The sequence below is a fragment of the Symphalangus syndactylus genome, chromosome 10 (assembly GCF_028878055.3).
Source record: "Symphalangus syndactylus isolate Jambi chromosome 10, NHGRI_mSymSyn1-v2.1_pri, whole genome shotgun sequence".
In the NCBI taxonomy this organism is placed as follows: Eukaryota; Metazoa; Chordata; class Mammalia; order Primates; family Hylobatidae; genus Symphalangus; species Symphalangus syndactylus.
Genome location: NC_072432.2, coordinates 60,047,624 through 60,072,115, shown reverse-complemented (window position 1 = coordinate 60,072,115; position 24,492 = coordinate 60,047,624). Strand labels below are relative to the sequence as shown.

The following is a 24,492-nucleotide window of genomic DNA, read 5'->3' as shown; positions in this document are numbered from 1 at the left end:
TTTTTTTTTTTTAAGACGGAGTCTCACTCTGTCGCCCAGGCTGGAGTGCAGTGGCGCAATCTCGGCTCACTGCAAACTCCGCCTCCCGGGTTCACGCCATTCTCCTGCCTCAGCCTCCCGAGTAGCTGGGACTACAGGCGCCCGCCAACACGCCCGGCTAATTTTTTGTATTTTTAGTAGAGACGGGGTTTCACCGTGTTAGCCAGGATGGTCTCGATCTCCTGACCTCGTGATCCGCCCGCCTCGGCCTCCCAAAGTGTAAATATTCTTAAACACATGGCTCAGAGAAGGGGAGGGGACTACCACATGTCAAAGTTGGAGCCTCATGCCAAATCTTACCATAGTTCCAAGACAGTTGGCCCCCTTTCATTTTAACTACTCTATTAATTGATCTAAATCCTAGTTGACAATAATCAGGACATGAGCTGTCCTGTCAGTTCAGAAAATGATTCTATTTTAAGAATTCCACAGTGCACACAGCCATATGCTGAATTATAACACAATATAAAGCCTGAACATTTAAATGCCAGCTTGTGGCTGCTTGTTCCTAATGAGTCATGTTTTTGTGGTACCATGCTCTCCAAATCTTTTTGTATCTTAATTGTTGTATCTGCCACTATTTCTTTGAACTAATGGGTCTGACATTTTGTGGTGCTTGGATTTAACTTCTCTAATTTACTCAGTTTACCAATGGTTTCAGAATATATGCAAATTATATCTCAAAATTTCTCCAAAAATATTAGATTTTATACAGTCATCTCATAAAGGAGTATATTATAATGTGCAAAAGGGATTAAAAACAGTATTTACTTGTTTAAATTTTATGCAGTGACATTTTGTCTATGTGACCTGCAAGAAATGAGCCAGCCACACAGGAAAAGAGCAGCTCAGGTCTCAGGATCTGGGCTTCCTTCTTGACACTATAAAATTACTTCACCCTGCAAAACTTTATGCACTTTCTCACAGGCTGTGAGATGTTAGAACTTAAATTACCTGGCATCTCAGCTGCATTCTGTGCCCTGAAACTGGCATTGTTCATAGTTAGAGAACTACTCCTGTTGTGTCTGGTTTTTCCTCAGTTTTCCTTTGAGGGAGGCTCATTTCTTCTTCTAGATCAGCACCATCTCACAGAATTCACCTTGAGCTGGAATTTTCTCTAAAGTTCCCTGCCATAAATATAAACATCAAATAGACCTGCAATCATTCTTGTACTCCTTAAGAAAAAAAAAAAAATGAGTGGAGAGAGTAATTTTGTTTTCCATGTTATGTTAACTGATGGATTAGTGAAAAGACCTCCACTCTGGCTTTCAACCAGAAGCTACACCCAGTACCCATGTCAGCAAACCCCTCAACTTCATCTGCTGGTGGGTGTGTGAGAGAAATATGCTTGCTTTGGATGCTGCATCTGGTATTGGGTGATGATAAATGTTTGATAGGACTGGGCATCACACTGGAATGCTTATTTTCTCAAGAGAGTAGAAATGAGGTTTTGGAAGCTGTGTTAATGGAGGCTCATTGATGCAGCTGCCTTCCAGGTAGAACTGTTCTGTTTTAGGAGAGCACTCAGAGGGCAAAGCTTATTTCTTTTCGAATTGTACAATACAGAGCAACCCAAATTGAATTAATTCCTTTTCCTAATGATATAATTTTTCAGCAGCTCTACACCATTTTGAGTTGAGTCTGCAGCAGATGCGTGGCTTGCCCAGGTATAGATGTGGTGCCACACTCAGTGCTACTGTATTTTTTTCATTTATTTATTTATTTTATTTTATTTTTTTTTTAATTTTTTTTTTTTTTTTGAGACGGAGTATCGCTCCGTCACCCAGGCTGGAGTGCAGTGGCGCGATCTCGGCTCACTGCAGGCTCCGCCCCCCGGGTTCCCGCCATTCTCCTGCCTCAGCCCCTCCGAGTAGCTGGGACTACAGGCGCCCGCCACCACGCCCGGCTAATTTTTTGTATTTTTAGTAGAGACGGGGTTTCACCGTGGTCTCGATCTCCTGACCTCGTGATCCGCCCGCCTTGGCCTCCCAAAGTGCTGGGATTACAAGCGTGAGCCACTGCGCCCGGCCTACTGTATTTTTTTCATACTGCAGTGAGTTTATCATGGCTATCTAAACTTCCAAAAATGGATTTTGATATGGGTACTCAGATACTTCTTAAGGTGCTTGATTTCCTTTGGAACTTTGAAAAGAAATTGACTTTGGAAGGTAATGCTGTGGAGAGCAATAAAATTATTTGAGGATAGTCCTATTTTAAAGATTACATTTTGTTCGTGTTTTTTCTAAAAGTTAAGTTTTGTTTATTCTAAAGTTTAAATTTTGTTAAATTGTACCTAAGTGATGATGATCTTTATTCTAAATTTTCTAAACACCAGAAATAATTAAACATATCCATATAAGTAATCTAGAAAGTGAATTGTGTTTATATATATTTATTTGAGATACATAGAATTATTTTAGTACACACATACATATCATACACACATATGTATATATATATTTCCTTTCTTATGACATACCATAGACTGAACTACTAAGTCTTGAAACAAGATTTCTTAAGGAAAAATTAGTCAATTAAGAAGAATTTTCCTTCAAGGTTTTATCTCAAGTTATTCTTATTAGAACTTAAAGTATAATAATAATAATAATAATAATAATAATAATAATAATAAATAAATAAATAAAAGCAAATAGGGAGTGTCTATAAAATCATTCATTTACAGACACTCCCTATTCCTTTCTTTCATATGTATAGAAATAAATTCCTTTTCTCATATGTACGGAAATTTTAATAAATATTAATGCCATGGCTAGAAACTATTTTAAAGTAAAATAATAAGTTTGCGTAAAATATAAACTCAGAAATGACATATCTATATTAATTATCGTATGTCTGCAGAGGAAAAACTACAAACCATTAAAAGTTGGAAATGTCATTAGGGGAAAGGCACAAGGGTGTCATAAATTTATAATTTTTGCTTATACATATGCCTTGTACTTAGCTAATGTGATGCATTCATATTCTGGGTGAATTATATTAAAACACCAATAAAATTGTTGTATACCAAAAAAAAAAAAGAATGTCAGGGACATAAAAATTATTTCAATAAATTTACCCACAGAGATCTTTGATTCAAACCTAAGTGTAAATAGTCATCTCAGTTTTTTTAAAGATTGTTCTTAATTCTATTATTGGAGGAGAAGGTAGACCAATTCTTTCCTGAGAAGTTAATATTATTGGGTCTTCATAAATGATCCATTAGAGGTAAGCACTGTGGTAAAATAATGTCCTTCTCTCCTTAGAAACCAACTGTGGAGCATGGTTAAGATATGCTTCACCTTGGTGTGTATATACTGTTCAAATGTGTTTTGCAGACTCAGTTTCTGAGAGAGTAGGTGATAGCACTCTGCCCATCTCTTTCTAAGTTAAATCAAGACCTGTTGTGCAGCTCAAAAATTGGTTGGGAATGTGTCTATATTTTTTTTAAGTTAAGATTTCAGTTTTATAGTATATATATATATATGTATACTATAAATACTACATATGCTGTTTATACTATATACGATATATATACTATACATAGTATATAGTGGGTATATATGTATATATGTGTATATACTATATATGTGATAGTATATATGTAATGGTATATATAGTGTATATGTTCTCTATATGTAGCACACACACACATATATATAATGTAGTGGGGTAGATACAACATTTCAACATCCTTTGAAAGGAAGTACACAAGAATAAATTCACAAATGGAAGATGTAGGCACAAAATGCTAGGAGCTCAGAGGAGCGTAATCTGGTGGGCAGAAGTTTCACAAAGGAGATGGGATCAGGTTCAAAGGGCTTGACTAGACAAGGTACATCTCCTGTAGAAAATGAAAATGAGCAAAGGCATTGAGACATGTAAATATATTACAGGATTCTAAGTTGGCCTCTTGGGTTGGACTGGAGGCTTAGTGTAAGCAAACAGTGGCAGGGAAGCCTGGATAAGTAAATGGGACTGGATTATGGAGGCTTTGCTGACTTATCACCAAGAAAAATATTTACTGTATTTATAGCATGTCATTATAAACACATTTATCTTAAAATTCAAGTCATAAGTTTTAATGATGCTTTTCCTCATGTGTGTCCAAGGAATGTTGTTTTGGTGTATGGGGTTATTTCCCCAGGGGAAGAATGCTGAAGCTTTTAAGATTTTGGAGGAAGTACATTTTCCTGATTATGATGCATGTAGATATAGTTTTAGCAGCAAGCTTGCTGGGGCAGTGCCTATTGGTTTATTATGCATCCCTTTTAATTCTTGTTTTGTTTTTCCCCACAGGTGCTTGTGTCTATCAGGGTTCCTTGTTGGCGGTAGGTCATTCTTTAGATACTTGTTTCTTTCATTTGAATGTAAAATGCTTGTTTGAAGTTCCTGAGTGAGTGAGTTGACCCTATCGTTGTAGAATATGTTTATTTTTCTTCACAGTTTGAGGATTAGCCCTCATTTGGGCACAGTGATGCTCAATTATTTAATATCTTTTCCAGAGTGAATTAGTTCCATTCGGATACTCAGGTATTGGAAGAGAAATTCAAACACTCAACACACAATTTGCATTCTGTGGCTGTTCTTTGTGTTCTTTTAATCAGAGAGAAAATTAGATCCCATCCTTTTGTCGGATACAAACTGAAACACAATTTGTTTATCTTCTGGTTGCATTTGCTTCCCACTTTGAACCCTTCTCCAAAAAAAGTATGATTATTAAATTAAGTAGAATAGGAAGGATTTCTGTTCTTACTTTGAATAATAAACTTAAGTTTTGGTGAACAGCAAAGAAATTAACATTTATTTCTGAACTCTTGCCATATAGGGTAAAATTGATTTTGAATTTAATGTCAGAATGACTTGGGGGAAAAGCTGATATAAGTCTCATGCATTTCTTTTCATTACTAATGCACTATGGTGCATAACAGTGTATTAAAGCCTTATTGAAAAGACTATCTACACTCCATCAACTCTAATAAACAGTGCGACAAATCATTCTTCACCATGTTTTTATTTTGGTTTAATAAATGCTATAATAAAACTGAACTGAGATGGTTGGAAAGAATTTGCTCATTTACATCACAACCTGCTATTGACATGTGTGATATTAATAAGTCATCTTGGATTATCCTTGTGGTATTGAAATAGATGAGGAATATCTGAAGTATCTTAGAGTCTAGATAATTGTAGATATTCACAGTAATATCCTTGAATCTGCACTTTATATACTGTAGTTACTGCTCGAGAAGTTTTTTTTTATATTTTTCTATTAAAAATTAGGAAAAAGCCATTTTTATTCTATTTGTCATTCCATATCCTGCCCTGTTTATTCTTTAATATGTTTTAGGAATCATTTGCTCTAAAATATATTATCACTTTTGGGGAGCTATAGTAGATATTTAGACAAGTCAGTTATCCATGCTAATAAAAGAGAATTATTTATTGTGTAGAGTACTTCATAACTTTTCCATATATTTTCATAAGTATTCATATGTCTGATACTTATAATAGACCAATGAAATAGGTAGGCCATGTATTATTCCATACTTTTCCCCATTTTAATGGAAAGGATGAAAGAGAGAGATGAAGAGATTTGCTAGAGGTAATTGACCATTGGGGTGGACCAGAACAAGACATCCTGTCTTCTTCTGTTTTCTGCCGATATGTGAAAAAAAGTGGCTAGACCATCTTCTATATTTAACTTTGCTATGTGTTATTGTACATTTGAATATGAAAGGATCAAGTAATTGGAGAGGTCAGTTTGATCAAGTTAAAAGGAGAAACAGCCCAGCCAACTTGAATTTATTGGATGACCTTGCTTCCCTCTGGGCCATGCTCTAGCTGATCACAGGGCTCATGGCTGCTCAAGATTAGTGGGCTGCACCCTCCCACACCAGCACACTCCTCATTCCTCCAGGTGACTTCTTTGCTTACCAAGGCTCTGCTACACTTGTTTCTTTTTCTTTTTCTTTTTTTTTTCTTTCTTTTGTTATTATTATTATTATTTTTTGTGAGATAGGGTATCGCTCTGTCACCCAGGCTGGAGTGCAGGGATCTTGGCTCACTGCAACCTCTGCCTCTAGGGTTCAAGTAATTCTCCTGCCTCAGCCTCCCAAGCAGATGGGACTACAGCTGCACACCACCACACCCGGCCAGTTTTTTTTTTTGTATTTTTGGTAGAGACAGGGTTTTGGCATGTTGGCCAGGCTGGTCTTGAACTCCTGATCTCAAAGTGCTGGGATTACAGGCATAAGCCACTGAGCCTGGCCTGCTACACTTGTTTCTGAACCTCTTCAAGCCTGAGATACTTATTATTGTAGTTATGCAATTCAGTCTGAGAGACAATATATTTATTGCAATAATAAAATTATTAAATAAATATTTATTGAATGACAATTAGAGACCTGCTATTCTATGCACTGGAATGTATCTGTGAACAAACAGATGAAAATTCCTGCCTTCATAGAGCTTGAATTCTAATAAGTAAAATATATAGAATGTCAGATAGGTGGGCTATGGGGAAAAACATTGTGGAGGTGGAACAGATAGAAAAGGCTCAATAGGGGATGAAGGTGGCTACTTTAGATAGGGTGATAGGGAAGGCTTCACTGAGAAGGTGACATTTGATCAAAGACATACTGAGAGAGGTAGTTATAAGAGCTAGCCTGGTGGATACCCAAGGGGAGAGAATTCCAGAGATAGGGAGCAGAAATGTAAAGTCTGCATCAAGAGCTCCTATGGGCATTTGAGGCAGTGCATGGAGGATGGCAAGAGATAGGTCAGGGAGGAGGGCAGGGGTCAGAGCATGCTGAGCCTTGTGCAGACTTTAGCTTGTCCTTTCAGGAAGGTGGATGAGCCATTGGAGGTGCCAGAGAGGAGGAATGGCAACACTGGACTTATCATCTAATTAAACTGCTGTAATGAGAGTGTGCTTGTTTCTAGGGAAACTATATTAAATACTTTAAAAAGACTCCATAGAGGTGAGTCACTAAAAAATTGCTGTCAAATTAAGTGTAGGAAAAACAGCTATAAAAGATTGAGAAAATATTTCAAAATCTAGAGAGATTCTGCATTCGGGTTTATTTGTAACCACTTTAAGTTCTCTTTCCATTTTAAGGACAATGAAACTGGAAATGGTAGATGATGCACTGTGGACTTGGTTTATTATCTACATCATTCACTGCCTCTCTCTCTCCACATGCCCTAGTGTTAAAGAAAAGCATTGTATCTACATCAGTGAAATTGGAGAGTGAATGTATGTTCATGTATTTTGAATTGAAGAGTTCAAGAACATTACTATATGATTCTAGGATTCTCTGATTATACAACTTTTTGGGTGACAAAGGCTTCTAGTGTTAAGAGGCGTCATTTTCAAGAGCTGGCTCTGAGAATAGTGGTTGGTGTCCCTGTTCCAAACTTTGTAATTTTACCTACATGCTCACTGTTTTAGAAGTAGAAGTGACTTGAGAAATCTCTTAGTCCAGACTGTCCATTTTATAGATGAGGAAACTGGGGCAGGGATGTGAAATTCTTGAGGTTTGTTCATCTCCCGGGTGAGTAACCAGAAGTAGGTTATTCTGGTTGAAAATGGCAAAGCCTCAGCTTCACCCGGAGTTCATAAAGCGTATCAAGCAAATGAGAGCGTGGATTTAGGCACTTGCTGCTAGTATTACGCTAACTCTCAGCCTGTCTTGTGAGGATTCCTCTCACTGATTCCATTCAATTTCTTCACTCATTGCTTAGGAAGCTGCCAGATACAGTGGAACATTCATGGCCCTGGCAGTCAGACACACCTGGTTTTGATCCTTCCTCTCTGTTACAAACCACCTCTGTGATGTAGGGCAAGTTACATCACCTCTGGAACCTCTTATTGCCCCTGATGTGAAATGAGGACAAAGAAAGCCTCTCCTGAGGGTTGTTGCAAAGAAGATAATGTGGGAAAGACACCCAGGTGCAATGCGTGGCATGTGCTTTTCTGCCATAACACAATTTCTCCTTAGCAACCAAGAAGAACAAGAGGAAGGGACAGTTGTTAAGCACCTACTGTGTATTTAATACGCAACAAACCCAGGAAATAGGTTTTTTTTTTTTTTTTTTTTTTTTTTACTTTACAGATAAGGAAGTTGAGGCTCAGGAAGTAGTCAATTGTCCAAAGTTACATAGTAAGTCCTAGCAGAAAAGAGAGTTCAGACCTGGTTCTGATTCTTAAGTCATTTGATCAAGCATTCTATTTCTCACAGCCAAGTCTGTCCACTTGTTGTCTCTGAACACAACTAGCTTACTTCACCACCTTCGGTCCCATATGCCCACCCCCTCCCTGCCACAACTGCCATGCAGTTGTCTCTGCCAGTCTCTGTCCCTGACCTCCTGCTAAAGCCAGCTGTCCCTGGCTAACCCCTTCCCATTTAACTGAGGCTGTCCTGCACTTGTGTGCACCAAATTCACTACATGATGCAAAACATGTTTAGACAGGCATGTCATCTTAAAAAACATACAATGTACAGTGTATTATGTACTATATACGTTTATATATGTGTATATATGTATATAAGTGTATATATATACCTCCCCCCACTTTGTATTGTGTTGGGTTTCCCCAATTTTTGACAGCTGTTTGGACTTGCAGTGACATCCTGCGGTGATTAAGTCCTAAGCATGTGTAGCCATCTCTTAATTATGGACTGATTTCAGCTCTCTCCCTTCTCTTTTCTTTAACAATCTTCTGTAACTTTCTCTTCTTTTTATTCCTAGAGTAAGAAATGACCAGAAGGGACTAAAAATAACTTGAAAAACACTGAATAATCTATTTTGGGGTGTGTTTCTTACCCCATAATACCCATGCACCCCTGGGCTCACAAGACTTTCTCTAAAGTCAGCCCTTGTGGAAGACTGTGTGACTGTATTAAATCAGGAATCCATCAGAGGGAAACTACCTAGGTAATAGGTTTAACTGTGACTTCCATTGTGAGGAGGAAAATTAATTTTTTATTTCAAAGTTTTCACACACCTTCTGTTCTTTTCCAACTATATCAAGTATTAAAAAAACTTTCCTTTTGCATCACCACAAGCAAACACGTGTCCTTTTTAAAGTTCTTCCTGGGATCAATGACTTGACTCTTCACTTCAATTTTTCTGTCTGTGAGATGGAGATGAACTATTTACTTCTCAGGATTGTTGTGAAGCTTAAAGGAGATGAACATGAAGCACCTCGTCCAGTGCTGTGACTTATAGTGCTCAATAAAGGTTGGCTGCTATTATTGTTGTTCTATAGCAGTGATGACTGTCAAGGTTGGATAAACAACTCTTCTTCCCTAGATCAAAAGTGTCAAGTGTTGGGATTTTCCTACTTGGGATACTTTTGCTGAGAAATGCTGACAAAGTGAATCACAAGGCACTAACTCTTAGCAAATTTGAAAGAGTATTTTTCAAGGATAATTAAAAAATGTGGAATGTTGACTATATATAACACTGCAGGAAGATCCAGGCTTTGGAGTTTGAATCTTGGCACCACTGCATACATGCTGTATGGTCTCAGATATAATACTTTATACAGCCAGGTGTCACTTTCATTATCTACTTAATTGGGATTATATTTCTCCTAGGGTTGATATGACAGTTAACTGAGAACATACTTGCGAAAGAACCCAGAACTGTCCCTGCAAGGAACACGTACTCACATCATTCAGGTGGTAACAAGATGTTGGAGTGGAAATGAGTAGTTATAGAGTCCAGGGTCTTGGTTCAGGTTCTGGCCCTGTAATTACTAGATATATAGCTTGGAGTAAGTCACTTGAATGAAATGAGGTCTCAGTTTCTAAATTAGTAAATTAAGAGAGTTAGATTAGCTTCTCTCCAAGATTCCTTAGCACAGTGTCGTGTAGTAGAGCTTTCTGTGATGAAGGGAATGTTCCATAGCTGTGCTGTCCAGTGTGGTAGCTACGAGCCACATGTGGTTACTGAGTACTTGAAATGTGGCTGACGATACTGAGGAACTGAATTTTAAATTTCATTTAATTTCGATGAATTAAAGTTTAAATTTGAGTAGCCACATATAGATAGTGGCTACTGTATTGGACAGTGCAACATTAGAGTTTTAAAATTCTTAGCGTACTCTAGTACTTAAAATACAGCCTCGTGAATGGTTCTCACCCTGGGTGGAAGCTTACTGGAGTACTTTTAGCAGTTGTGACAAAAGTAACACAAAGTTTGTTATAGTACCTAAGTTTGCTGTTTTCGTTTGTTTATATAATTTGAACAGTTTTGAAGTCAACACATTTTCCCCATATTGCTAAATATGTTTTTTTTGTTGTTGTCGTGGTTTTTTTTTTAAACCAAGCAATTGTTATGGATAAATGCTTTCTTGAATAAAAGAAAAGGAGTAAAATTACAGTTAATTGTACATATTCCATTAAAATTTTATAAATTTTTAAACTCATGGGAGTGTTATCCATCATTTATGTTATAGCAGAAAAAAAATTTGAGAACCTCTGGTCTAATCTGTAGACCTTGTTTATTAGGGCTAAGGAGGTTTAAGGGAGACCATTAGAGCTCTTCAATGTTAGGGTCTTTTTAAAAATTGGTGTGCTATAGTATTACTTTTAAAAATTTGAAACAGTAACACACAAGAGACAGCCCTGTAGAAATGAAAATGTCTCAGAACTGCTTCGTCCTTGTATTCATCAACATGCTCAAGAGAATTTGTGGAGAAGAGAAATGAAAATTTGGAAGCTTTCCCTATTCAGTGCTTGAAATCGCCACAAACGCTTAGTGAATGGTGGCTAGTGGCTGCTGTTGAAACATCTTGAACTTCTCAGCAGTGGGGAGAATACTTGGTGTCCTGAGGATGCTCTCAGCGGGGAAGCAATACAATCAGCCATTCCTTAATTTCTCTAAAGGTATTGGGTAATTTCTTAATACCCTTGTATTGAATATTGTAGGATATCACCATTTTAAGTTATAGTTTAGCAAAAATTCATCATTTTTTATGCCTCGGGTCTTTATTTTAAAATACGGAGTAATATGCTTTTAAATGGGGGATGCCACTCTTTACTAAAATGTACTTATTTTGTGATAAAAACTTATTTTTTTGCAACACATCATTACTGTGCTAGGTGTTGTCATAAACTTAGAGAGGTAATGAGCTCCTTTAACTAGAGATATTCAAGTTGAGACTAGACAAACAGAATCGGGGTGAATTAGCAGTGGCAGGCTTTTCTGATTTGGGTTCTCACCTGTGGATAGAAGGTTAGAGCTGTGTGTTTCTGCCTCAGGAAAGAAGCCCTTAGAGAAGGTGAAAAAATCTCCTGGCACTAGAGTGTGCAGTGAAGGGTTTCTCCCCATTTAGTTCCTCAAAGGGAGTAACTTTGTACCTTTAAGTGTCAGGTAGTGAGAATTGGGCTCTAGCTGCCTCTGAGGATTTTTTTGTCCTTGCTGGGTTTTTATAAATTGTCCATCATAATTAGATGTTCTGGTTTCCTATTTTGGAATTTATATGTTCTTAGAATAATTGAGTGAGAGGAATAATACAAGAGATTTTGTACTTTTATTGATGAATAATCCATATGCATTTTTATTCTTATTCATATTCATGTGGTAGGAACAGATGTTTTAAGTTAACAAACACATTTCTTATGCTTTGTTTTGAATTTAGAAGATGCAGTTGAGCTTGGAACCCATATTAATTTGCTCAAACTATGCTACATTTTATCATATATCTCAATTTTCTGGTCACACCATACACTTCCCTCACTTTCTTAAGTTTGTGTCATTTTCACACCAAACTGTCTTACAACTTGATACCTTATTTTTATTCTATTTCTCTGTTTATAACTACAAAGTACATACATATGTTTATTTTCTATGTGATACATTTATATATGCCTGTGTATATATGTATAAATCCCCTATAATAGAACTGTCACTCATTTATGACACCTTATGGTATTATCATGTTATAGTTTAGTTACTTTTAGAAGTTCTTTGCTTACCAAGGGAAAGATAATATGTAAATATCAAATGACAATTGAGTTAAGCCAGCTTATGATTTCCTGAAATTTCAATTACAAATGTCTGAAGAAAAGTTGACTTTGAAAATTTTATGTGGGTGACATTTTGCTTCTGTGACACTTAAACATAAAATTGGCACAGAATAAAACTTAAAAAAATAACTGAGCAGTTTTATGTAAAAGAGGCATATAGCTTCTGGTGTCCCAGCTAAGTTCTTTTAGCAACGATTTCTTAGGTTCCCAGAGTTTATAAGCTAAATGAAAGGAAGAAGGAGAGGGACAAGCTTTCACAGTAAGAAATGGTTTATTGTTAGTACCCAGGAGGCTCTTGAGTGTGGGCCGTGACCTGTGAGTTCTTTGCTGACAGCTCCCAAGATTGGTTATTTATTAAATTTATGTCATTTCTTTCCTCCAAAGGGAAATTGAATGGGTGGGGGTGGGATCAGGGAGGGGAGGGTGTCTGCAATAGAGAGCAGATTTCATTGCTCTTTGTACCTTCCATTCCTGAAATGGTTCAGTAATAGTGAGCGGGAGAGAATTATTAACAGAAATAGACACTCATTCTTTGGTGTTCTTACTGTATTGAGTTTCCTTATAATCTAGAACAAACTTGATCTAAGAGATAAGAATTCAGGAACAGAAGAAATATGAAATTATTGGCCAAAAAGAAGCCTTTCCCTCTTATATTTGCTGTAGATATGTGTAGTAGTAGTGATCCAACTGGATTCCAAAGACATTTATTGATCAAATTCTGTGTTAGACCCTGTGATTGGATCTATGGAGAATACCAAGATTAATAAGATATTAGTTGGAACCCAGGAACACCCTGCTTAGCCAGTAGTCCCTTTTTCCCTTTTCTATGTTGGCAGAGTCCTGATTTTGTTGCAGTTTCCCACCCTTTCCTAGTTGTGAGCTAATCAGGAAATTTATATCCCTTTGCCAGGGATTGGTTTAGGATGGAGTGTGACTTGTGGCCAATGAGATATGCGTGGAACTGCTAATATTGTTGGGTGTTTGAAAGGACCCCATAAATAGCACCTTCCTTCCCTCAGTTCTGAACAAGTTGAGAAATAAAACAAAGAATAAATATAGAAGTCAAAATATCATCCTCTTATCTTTTAACCAGTAAGCTAAGTTGGAGGATATAGCTTCTTAGCCAACGGGGTTGCTGGTTCTGACCCCTCAGAATTGGGAAGAATTAGGCATTCACAGAGGGAGCCTTGCTGAGGCAGCCTTCCCATGCAGAAGGGCTGATGGGGCAAGAACTCCTGTTTCGTATGCTCTTGGTTGACAGACTTGCTCCCTAGAAGAGGAAAGAAGACAGAACTGAGTTAAGCATGCCCAGTTGCTCTTTTAAATTTACCAGTTAGATAAATCATGCCACCTTCCTGGGGATAAGACAGGCCTGGAGTTATGTGTTGATATCCCTGCACCTCAAGGGTGGGAAACAAGAATTCTCCATTAACAGAAGATTTTGAAGCTTAGTCTTTAAGCTTTGGCACATGAAAACATGATCTCTGGAGGTGCTGCAACCATTAGAATACCTAGCTGACACACAGAAGTTGATAGGGGAGAAAGATGGGAGACTTTGATTCCTTGGGGAGTTGGTTATTTGATCTGCTGACTTAACCAGCACAGGAACTGACCTGCCTAGGGAATTATTGTATGAGCTCAAAAGTTCCCTCATTGTTTAAGCCAATATAAATTGGATTTTATGTTACCGCAGCCAGCAGCAGTCGACCCAATACCCTATAATCAGATACTGAACTCTGTACAAAGCAGTTTGGGATAAGTGTCAGCAGGTAGAAGTGCAGCACCATGGTGAAGGGGCAGAGCTCCAGATTCTTGGGTTTAAGTCTGAGCTCTTCACTACTTTGTGACTCTGGGCAAATTACTTACCTTGTCTTTGAAATAGAGATAAAAGTTGGGCCTATATTACAGAGCTGCTGCAAAGATAAATGAGTAACATGTGAAAGTACTTGGAATATAGTAAATAGATGCTCGCAATTGAGAATACTCTTATTCCAGAGGAAATCGTTTTTGATCTTGGCCTTGAAATACGGGCCAGTTTAGAATTGGGAGAGATGAGAGAAAGGCTCTTAGGATATAGGATCAGTATGAGTAAATGCGTAAGTGGCAAAGGGAGTCCAGTTTGAAGTGAGAGAAGTGATGTGATGAAACACTGAGAAGGGATTTTAAAACTCCAGATCACACAGGGCCTGGAATAAGGCATTTGAATTACATTCTGTAGGCAGTGGGGATGCTTTGAAATGGAAATCATTTGCTCTTGGATTCAGAGTCTGTCAGTACAAACCGATTAGTATATTGTTGGAGATGAGATATCGGAGCACCATCCTCTGTTGTGTTCCTTCTTCTCCTTTTTTTCACCCATGTCCAGATGCAGTTTCTCTGTAGAGCTTTGGAGGGGGTGTGGGTGGCTCTGTGTAAGCGATCATCTTCTTGAAAAAGAGAGATCAGTTTGCAGACATATTCCAACAGTGAGTCAGTACTAAGTTCATTATTAGTTCAGCAAAAATGGGTTCATCTGGCATTATATCAAGTAGAACTCCCTATTAATAGACATTAACCCACTCCTTTGATATTGATGTTCATAATGATCCTCCCTACCATCCCGAGGTGATGATGTAATCTTTTTTCTTCCTCTTTATTCTGGTGAGCACTTCTCACAATTTGCCAAGATTAAATTATGCTCCAGTTAGTAATAGGAAAAAGTACATTTAGTTGTATTAAAATTTTTTGTTAAAATGGAAGCCTGACAATTTTGTATATACTACCCTAAGTGTTGGAAAGTATAGTTTTTCTCTCATACTGTACAACAGAACTATATTATTGTTTGCTTCTAGGATTTTATCAGCTGTATCAATTCCTACATCTAAAATATATTTTTTAAAAGAAAGATCAAGTGTGGTCAGATACTTTAAGGAATAATAGAACTTCTTGAGAAACAGGAACTGCTAGAAAAGATTCTTCATAGCCTGAGGACTTCGAGGAGAAGAGAGGAAAATTTTATAGGAATAAGATAATTCAAGTGCATAGGAAAAGGAGGGAAACTCATGTTAAATGGCTGCTTTGGTTGCCACTTTAGAGGAATCGAACTGTTGAAGAGAAATAAGTGTCTTTTTGTATTTCTTACTCTGTTCATTATGATTAGGATGAAAAATTCTCAATAACACCAGTCAGGAGATTAATATAAAGTATAATAAAAGAAATACTGTGAGCATCAAGGCATGTGTATTCCTGTAAGCTGTTTTTATGCGAACTTATTAAAGTCAAGGATACTTACTCAGTAAGAGAGACTGTATCTTTAAAACTATGAATTTGGCCTTACATGGTGCCTCACATCTGTAATGCCAGCATTTTGGACGGATGAGGCAGGAGGATCGCTTGAGCCCAGATGTTCAAGACCAACTTGGTTAACATAGCAAGATTCCATCTCCAGACACACAGAAACACACACACACACACACACACACACACACACACACACACACACAAATTAGCCGAGTGTGGTGGCATGTGCCTATCCTCCCAGCTACTTGGGCTGCTGAGGTGGGAGGAGCACTTGAGCCTGGGAAGTCAAGGCTTCAGTGAGCCATGATCACACCACTGCACTCCAGCCTGGGTGACAGATGGAGACCCTGTCTCAAAAAACAAAACTAAAACCAAACAACTATGAATTCAATTTTTTTGTTTTGTAGATAAATTATTATTATTTTAAATTTTATTTGTATATATTCACGGGGTACAAATATAATTTTAGTTACATGGATATATTGCATAGTAGTGAAGTCAGGGCTTTTAGTGTATTTATCACCAGAATAATGTGCATTGTACCTATTAGGTACTTTCTCATCATCCACCCGCCTCCTATCCCCCTTCCGAGTCTCCATTGTCTATCATTCTACACTCTACATCCATGTGTACACATTATTTAGCTCCCACTTATAAATGAGGACATGTGATATTTGTCTTTCTGTGTCTCAGTTGTTTCACTTATAAGCAGAAAGCAATTAAAAAGGGTAAACAGTAGTGTTTGTCAAAAACCAAACCGCAAAACACAGAAACACAATATCATTCCAACTTTTGAGGAGGAAGAACTTTCCTTTTTGTTTTTTCTCAGAGAAAATGGCCATGTTGCTTTATTTATTATATTGAAAGCAATACAGCCTTGTTCTAAAAAAAAAAAACAGCACATATAAAATATAGAGAGAATGGGAAGAAAACTCCATGAATCCAAGTAATTCCGCAAACAAAGATAATTAATACTAAATATTAGATGAGTTTATTGCAGAACTTTTCCTATGTGTGTATTTAACAAAAATGGACACTGCAATATGCACACTGTTTGGCTAGCTATTTTTAAACTTAATATTGTATAATAGATATCTTTCTATGTCAATACACAGATCTATACTATTATTCATTATGGATAGACTATAAGTTATTTTACACATTCCTGTTTATTGGTATTCATATTAATTCGATATTTTGGTGTTGTAAGCAACACTGTTATGAATGTTCTTGCGCACTCTTCAATTATTTCCTTAGGGCACATTCCTTAGCAATGCAACTTTTGAGTCACGTGGTATACATTTTTAAAAAGCATGTTTGTCTATACATTTAATAAATATTACCACATTGCCCTTTGGGGAAGTCATACCAATTTACACTGCCATTAGTTAGTATATTCTCTGATTATAAGGTAAGGATAAAACTTTGGTAAGAATAAAACCAACATTTAGTTTGAAAATGATTGATTTTTAAAAGTTGATGGAATAGAAGATGGTAGTAACAAATTTGATGACATTTAAAAATATCTAATAGTGTAAAACTAAAAAGAAAAAATAAAGTACAGGTTTTCAAAGATTTAGTGTTATAAAGAATTACATAGTAGAACTTATAAAGAATTCATTCAATAATAATTAAGAACAAAAGAATTTAAAAATGTAAATCTAACCAAAAATAATTCATGTAAATATTTAAGAAACCACCAAATGTTAGGAATTAAAGTGGCTGAGAATAAGAATAGAGCGTTTCCATAAGAGAAAATATAAGTGGCAAACAAATATATTAAGAAGAATTGTTGTTAATAACCAGGTAAAAACTAAATCAGTAATGGCATATAACCTTATACCTGTTTAAAAAATTTAAATTATTAAACCCAGCTTTGATGAGACTTCTGGGAATTTGCCCTAAGAAGTCAATTTAGAAGAAAGAAAAGTTATTTGTAAAGAAGTTGCTTTCTGGCATTATTTATGTTATAAAATAAGAAGTTACCTAAATGTCTATATTAGAGGAGTGGTTAAGTAAATCACCGTAGATTAACTTGACATAGAACATTATGTAGCCATTAAGATAATAGATGAGAAGAGCATGTGGCCATGAAGGCACATTTCTGAGGTAATGTTAAGTGAAAGGCTGAGTACTCAATGCAAATCTTGTGATTAAAACTAATTTTAAAAATGTGTCTTTCTGTGATTGGGGTCTCATAAGGGGGAAAAAACCCCATTTTTTTGTCAACAAGAGGGAGAGAGCTTGTAAGTAGAGCGTAAGGAATCAGTGGAGAGAAAGGACAGAAGTTGAGAGTGAAGAAAAAATGGCTGAAGAGAACCAAGAATGGACCAGATAGAGGGGGTGGAATCAAACTGCAAGTGGCAGGGACAACTTCGACAAGGTTCTTTCTCAAAGATAGGAGCAAAGTAAGATAAAGTCTGTGAAAATTACATTATTTAGGACTCTTAATGCGAGTAATGGAAACTCAACTCAAACTAGCTTAAGCAAAGTCTGTAATGTTTTGCTCCCTCAACCAGAAGTCCAAGGGGATAAAATTAGCTTGAGACTGAGGTATATGTGTGTTCACATGATGTCAACATGTGTTTTTCATGCTATCTCTCTTGGCTACACCTTCTTCTGGGTTGGCAGCCTCCTTGTGATGGCAACATTGATTTATACAGTTCAAATGGCTAATATTCCAAGAGAAAAGTGAGTCCCCTTCAGAGTTGCTATCTCTGGCAAAAGTTCCAGAAAACACTCTGATTGTTCTGCCTCAAGTCAAGGATCATACCCCGAGGTAAAATCACACCCTCAATGGGGAAGAAGAAACCTTATGATTTACTACACAGCCAAGTGGAGGAGGGCAGTTCTAAAAGTGAAAGCACACTGGCCAAAGAGAAAGCAGCAGATGTTCTCTACACGGATAGACATTTGGAGGCAGCATGGCTTGTTTACAAAGTGTTAAGTGAGAGCCACCATCTGCCTGGTTGGCCTAATGAATGCTGTTGGAGAAAGCATCATCCGAACCAGGTTTCCTATCTCTTAACTCTCCTTTGGCCCCAAAACCAACCTTGCACTTTGGATTTTAGATTTCTGAATTTTCCATAGAATGGCTCTGCCAATTTCTACGTTTGAATACCTGTACCTTGTGCCTATCTGAATCACATTTCATATATTCCAGCTACCTGCCATTGTATCCCAAGACTAACATCCATGTTCACTTGCTTTTATCTGAAGTTGAGAAGGAAAGTTAGCTGGACATATTTCACTCTATAATAAACCTTCACTTGTTTGAAGGTAATAGTCAGCAAAATATGGGCATATTTGATGAATTAGGGCCACATTGATGTTCTTTTTGGTAATTTGGATGGGTAGGTAGTGAAGTTAATGGGTGGTAGGTTAGATGTTAGTTAATATGTTTTGAAATGGAATGTTTTATTGTTTTCTTGAAATGCTTGTTTGGAACATTTCTTGGGGTGTTTGTTTTATTTGTTTTCCTTTGATAAATGACTAGCAGAAGGGAAAAACAGTCTGTAATGGAGACTGAAAATGTATTGACTAGAAAGATAGAGTTCAAAGTATACAGGGCTGAACATTTTTCCATTAGTCTGAAATGAGTTTATGACTTGATATACAGCTTCTGTGGCAAAAATCATTGTCCCTCCAAGAGGAGCGAGAGCAGAGTAAGAGGGGTTCAGAAGCTTCAGGCTATTATCAGAAAAAGCTATCATTTCTAGCCCTTTTAGAGTTGCAACATCCTTTTTCCCTTTGAGTCCTGAAAGCGTGAAAGAAAGACAAGAGTTTTATGATAGTAGAAGTTTAGAAGTTTGATTATTTTTCTCTCATTAGTAGCCTGTAGTGACTGTAAATTAAGCTTTTTTCCCCCTAATGTAAAGAAAACTTTCTCTAGGATATTTAATTTACTTGTTTTGATTCATTGAGACCCTCAAAGACTGCTTTTAGGGAATGGAAATCAAGACTCAACTTACGTATCTTGATGTGGTTTGGCTTTGTGTCTCCACCCAAATCTCATCTCGAATTGTAATCCCCAGGTGTTGAGAGAGGGACCTGGTGGGAGGTGACTGGATCCCGGAGGTGGTTTCACCCATGCTGTTCTCCTATAGTGAGTTCTTACAATCTGATGGTTTTATGAGGGGGTCTTCCACGTTTGTTCTCCCGCCTCTCTTCTGCCGCCTTGTGAAGAAGGTGCCTGCTACACCTTCCGCCATGATTGTAAGTTTCCTGAGGCATCTCCAGCCATGTAGAACTGTGAGTCAATTAAGCCTCTTTTGTTTATACATTTTCCAGTCTCAGGTAATTCTCTATAGCAGTATGAGAATGGACTAATACATATATGTAGAAGATAGAAAGTTAGCAACTCATTGTTTGGATGTGAGGTAAGTTGCATCTTATGCTGGTGCTGATATTCTCAACATGGGTTTTCTACAGTTGAAGAGTTCTTATGGCTCTGGGCTTATGGATGCCACTAAGATTCAAAGAAAATAGAAGGTGGATGGGTTTTTGTACTTTAGGCAAAAGAGTGTAGGTGGGATTGGGCAATAAAGAATAGGATCATGAGAATGTCCTGCATGGAAGGGCTCTGTAATTTCTGCCAGTGCGAGTCCAAAATGTTTATGAGCATTCATGGAAGACAATTGTGTGGAACCTTTGGGGGATATTCTGGGGTGAAAGAGCAAAGAAACAGAAATGTGAATTAAAGGGATCTTTTTGAAAAGAACTTTAGGAGCCACCATCACAGCTTGGCTTTTATTAGCTAGAACAATTCTTAGAAAATATGGCTTCGTGGTTTGTTTTATTTATTATTGTTTTATCTCTAGGATTTTGCATGTATATGTCAGAAGTAGCTGGAGTGTTGGTGTAGATGTTTACCTATGTCTTTGCTTTTAGACGTTTTCTCTATCCTCAGTATTTCTTATTTTTCTGCATATGCTTCAGATTTTCTCCTCCACATTCCTCTGCACTATTGTCTCAAATTTTACCCCAAAGTGATGGAATAATAAAACAGAGAGAGAAATCAGGAACTAGAACTAAGAATCTTCATTTTCAATATTCACAATCATCTCCTTACTGCACATGATAATTTTTTTTTGGTGGAATAATGAAAACTATTCTGTCACTAGTTCTATCTTGAAAACTGCTGTCTTCTGAATCTCTGAGTGGGCCCACACTTTAATAAGTGTGATATTATGCACAACTTACACTACAGGTGGAATGGCATCTCACCTTGCGGCAAATCAGCTCTCTGGCAAACTCACTTGTTTGGAACACAGCTAAGAAACAGGAACTAACAACAAAAGGCCTGTGAAGAGCCAAAATGGATACCACAGTGCCTCTGCCTCGAAAAGCCTGATTGATTTATTCCCCTGGGGAACAGAAAGCAGACTGCTTGCTGTCTGCACTACCTTGGGCTAGAAGAGGAGGCATAATTGCAGTATTCAGAAGTGTCCATTAGAGAAGAGGCTGGTGTGCTCGGGTGTTCAGGAGAAACAGTTGAATGTATACGAAAGCACTTTGGCCAAATATTTGTGAGGCTTGTTTCTTTGTAACTGTATAGATTTAAAATCATTTTTTTCTATCATAGGCAAGAAGTCGATTAAAGTATGAAATCTTTTGTAAGTAGAATAGCTTTTATCTTAATCGGATACATTCTATGGTCCAGAGTTTGTGTATGTGAACAGTTGGTATGTATCTGCTTTGGAGAATACTGTGTGAAATAATATTTTCTATGCTCAGTTCTGCTTTTGCCATAAATACATAGTTTAAACTGCATACATAAGTTGTACAAGCAGATACATGTAAGCATTCTGTAGGTGCATATTAAGATGCATTAATTTTGGGCTCACAAATGCTTTACCACTTGAAATTCCTTTATAGTTTTGGAATATGTATTTTCTCTTCTCATCTTCCATTTCTGTGGCAAGACTATTTTTTTTCTCTTTTAAATCCTTCGTAGTTACATTATCTTTTAAATCTGTCCCAGGACGTCTTACTGAATCAGACTTGAAACTGGGATATGTAGGCAAGTGGAGGTGGGCTATGCATCCCTATAATCTGTCCTCTTCCCTGTGCTGGAGAAACACAATCTGTCTGTCACAGAAAGCTTGGGTAAATGTTAAACCAGTGTTTAGCTACATACCTTGGTTTGTTTGGGGCCTAGGATCCCCTTGGAAAAGAGCTTCAACCCTGAAAACAACTGGAATTCAGACATCTAAGGTCATGCATTAAAAAATCGGAGGATGGGGGTTGTGTGGGCTGCAGATAGGAAAGCTAGACTGTAAAGGGCCACAACAGGTTCCCTGAGAGAAAAGTCCCCACAAGGGAGAATATTGGCCTCGTGGAAATCTGGACCAGCAACTTCAATAGAACTTTCTGCCACAATGAAAATGCTCCATATCTGTGTTGTTTGCTACTCACATGTGGCTACTGAGCATTGGAAATGCGGCTAGTGTGAAAGAGGATCTGGACTGTAAATTTTATTTATTTTTAATTAAATTTAAATAGTTATACATGGCTAGTAGCTCCCATGCTGGGCAGTGCTGGTATAGATTTTGTAGCAAAACTGTGATGCCCAAAGAAAGCAATGATTGTAGGTAGTTCTGGGCTACATGTGAACTCAGAGCCATTGTTTACCTGGAAAGGAGAGGGATAAGGGGGTGAAACCAAAAGAAACATATTAATTGAGTTCAGACTTTCTGAGAAACCTGGGCAATAAATTGGCAAGAACCTTACTCCTAGCTTTCCCAGCCTCTCTGTGGTAGGTTCCCACTTACCTGTTTGTCTTGGCTAGAGATAGAATCTGGCAACCTCAGAGTCAGGAGGTAGACAGTTAAGGAAGTCCAGGCCTGAGTAGCTGCCTGAGGGCATCGTAGCTCATGGATGGATGGACAAACGCTCTTCTTACCTAAGAAGGCTTCCTTCTTTCCTCTTCCCTCCTTCCTCAAAGAACCCTGGTTTGTTTTTTGGCATTCTCCCTCCTTACGGCCATATCCTTTAGAAAAGGAGGGCTGCTTCTCAGCCTTAGTGATTAATTTTCTTTGGTTTAAGTCTGTGCTCTTCTTGTTTAAATTCTTTTTTTCCCCGCATCTTACTCATATTCCACTCAAATAGTTTGAAAACCATGTACCTCCTTACACATTTAAAATATTATATCTAACATTTTTTATCAAAAGATGCGTGAGTTGCAATGTCTGTAAGTTTTTGCATTTGAAAAATGACACTTTAGGATAGAACTATGACATCTCTCCCTAATGTTTCTAATAGAATCTGAATACCACAGCAATTTGATTCCCACTGGCACCCATAAAAAATACACAAACTCTTCTTTATTGAAAATATACATCCTTTCTTTTTCTCACACTTTCACTTTTGAGGTAGTTTTCCTATGGAATTTATCCTATTACCTTTATGCTTGAAGGTCTTTTATTGATCACCCTATTATACTTCTCTGCAACAAAATACGTATATAAATTTAAATTTAAAGCATTTTTAATGTTTCCTGTGAACATAAGGCTCAAAGTGTTAAGTAATTTCCTTTGGATTGAGTTATTACAGTTGAGCAAAACAACATAAATACATTAAAATTTTTGATAAATACTTGTTAAATGTTAGAAAGTACAGTTTCATTGGAAATGCATCTCAATGAGATGAATGGGGCTTTTTTTTCTTCTGTTAGTTCATGCAGGATGCATATTATTTATTGCTACAGGAGACAGGATTCAGCATCAGTTCTATTCTTATTTTTCACTTGTCTAGATGTAAACTTTGTGGAATTCATTCACATAATAAGTAGATGGGAAAGGAAGGACTTTGTTATGGCCTCTTTGAACTCCTTCTGAATTATAGGCCAAAATCAATTTTGATTGATCCTTAAAAATTATTTTTAATGATCAGCTGAAAACTTAATTAGGCCTCTCTTCAATTTGTTTAAAAGCAAAAGTTAGTATCCATCTGGTTTGCAGAAGGATTGGTTGTGAGTTATTATAGTAATTTACTTTCTCAATACCTATACTGATATTTCACAATGCTCTTGGGTTTGGTGTTTCTGAGATGTTAATATACCAGAACATTAGACTGCATAGAGTCAGCACAGATGAGACATAGGCTTTTCTTTTTTTTTTTTAATTTTAATTTTTATTATTATACTTTAGGTTTTAGGGTACATGTGCACAATGTGCAGGTTTGTTACATATGTGCCATGTTGATTTCCTGCACCCATTAACTCGTCATTTAGCATTAGGTATATCTCCTAATGCTGTCCCTCCCCACTCCCCCAACCCCACAACAGTCCCCGGAGTGTGATGTTCCTCTTCCTGTGTCCATGAGTTCTCATTGTTCAATTCCCACCTATGAGTGAGAACATGCAGTGTTTGGTTTTTTGTCCTTGCGATAGTTTGCTGAGAATGATGATTTCCAGTTTCATCCATGTCCCTACAAAGGACATGAACTCATCATTTTTTATGGCTGCATAGTATTCCACGGTGTATATGTGCCACATTTTCTTAATCCAGTAGGCTTTTCTTTTAAAGAGTGAGAAGGAAGATAGCAAAAGGGTTAGCCTATTTTTAGAAAAGAATAAATGCAGTAATAGGGATCTGGAAATTACTTTAAATTACTTTAGATTACCTGTTCCCACTATACCGCTGAGCAGGCTTCATGCTGTAGGGGTACAGTGCTCCAGTACCTTCAGTGTGAAGGCTGCTGGTTTAGGGCCAGTTTCCATGGTTCCCGCCCTCTGGCTTGTGACTGGTCGAGGCATGGCATGTGATGTGGTTCTGGACAATGAGAGGTGAAAAGAAGTCTGCTGCAGGACTTCCGGGAAAATGTTTCCTTATTCTCAGAAACAGATCTGGGGAAGAGTCAGTCTCTTGTTCCTCTGGATGTAGTTTTATCTGGTGTTGTGGAATTGCTGCAGAAGTACTTTATCAGGAGACCTGACTTAAAGACAAAGTGTTACCCTTAGCATGTCAGAACAGAAAGAAAGAGCAGAATTAGATTCTTCAATGTTGCTGTTGACACATGGAACTAAAAATCCTAGAAGCACCCTACCTCTGAACTTCTTAGTTAAGAAAAAAATACTTCGTTATGGTTTAAGACACTTATTTTTCATTAGATGCAAGTTCTTTTTTTTTTTTTT

At 37.3% G+C, this 24,492-nt stretch overlaps 1 protein-coding gene across 1 annotated transcript in view; it reads left to right on the top strand.

Annotated features, from left to right (window-relative positions):
* Positions 1 to 24,492, top strand: part of FRAS1 (Fraser extracellular matrix complex subunit 1) — a 471,835-nt gene that overhangs the window by 5,159 nt on the left and 442,184 nt on the right. The window contains exon 2 of the mRNA XM_055297229.2: positions 4,336 to 4,367. Coding sequence (XP_055153204.2) covers positions 4,336 to 4,367 — 32 coding nt within the window. The remainder of the gene's footprint in view (positions 1 to 4,335; positions 4,368 to 24,492) is intronic.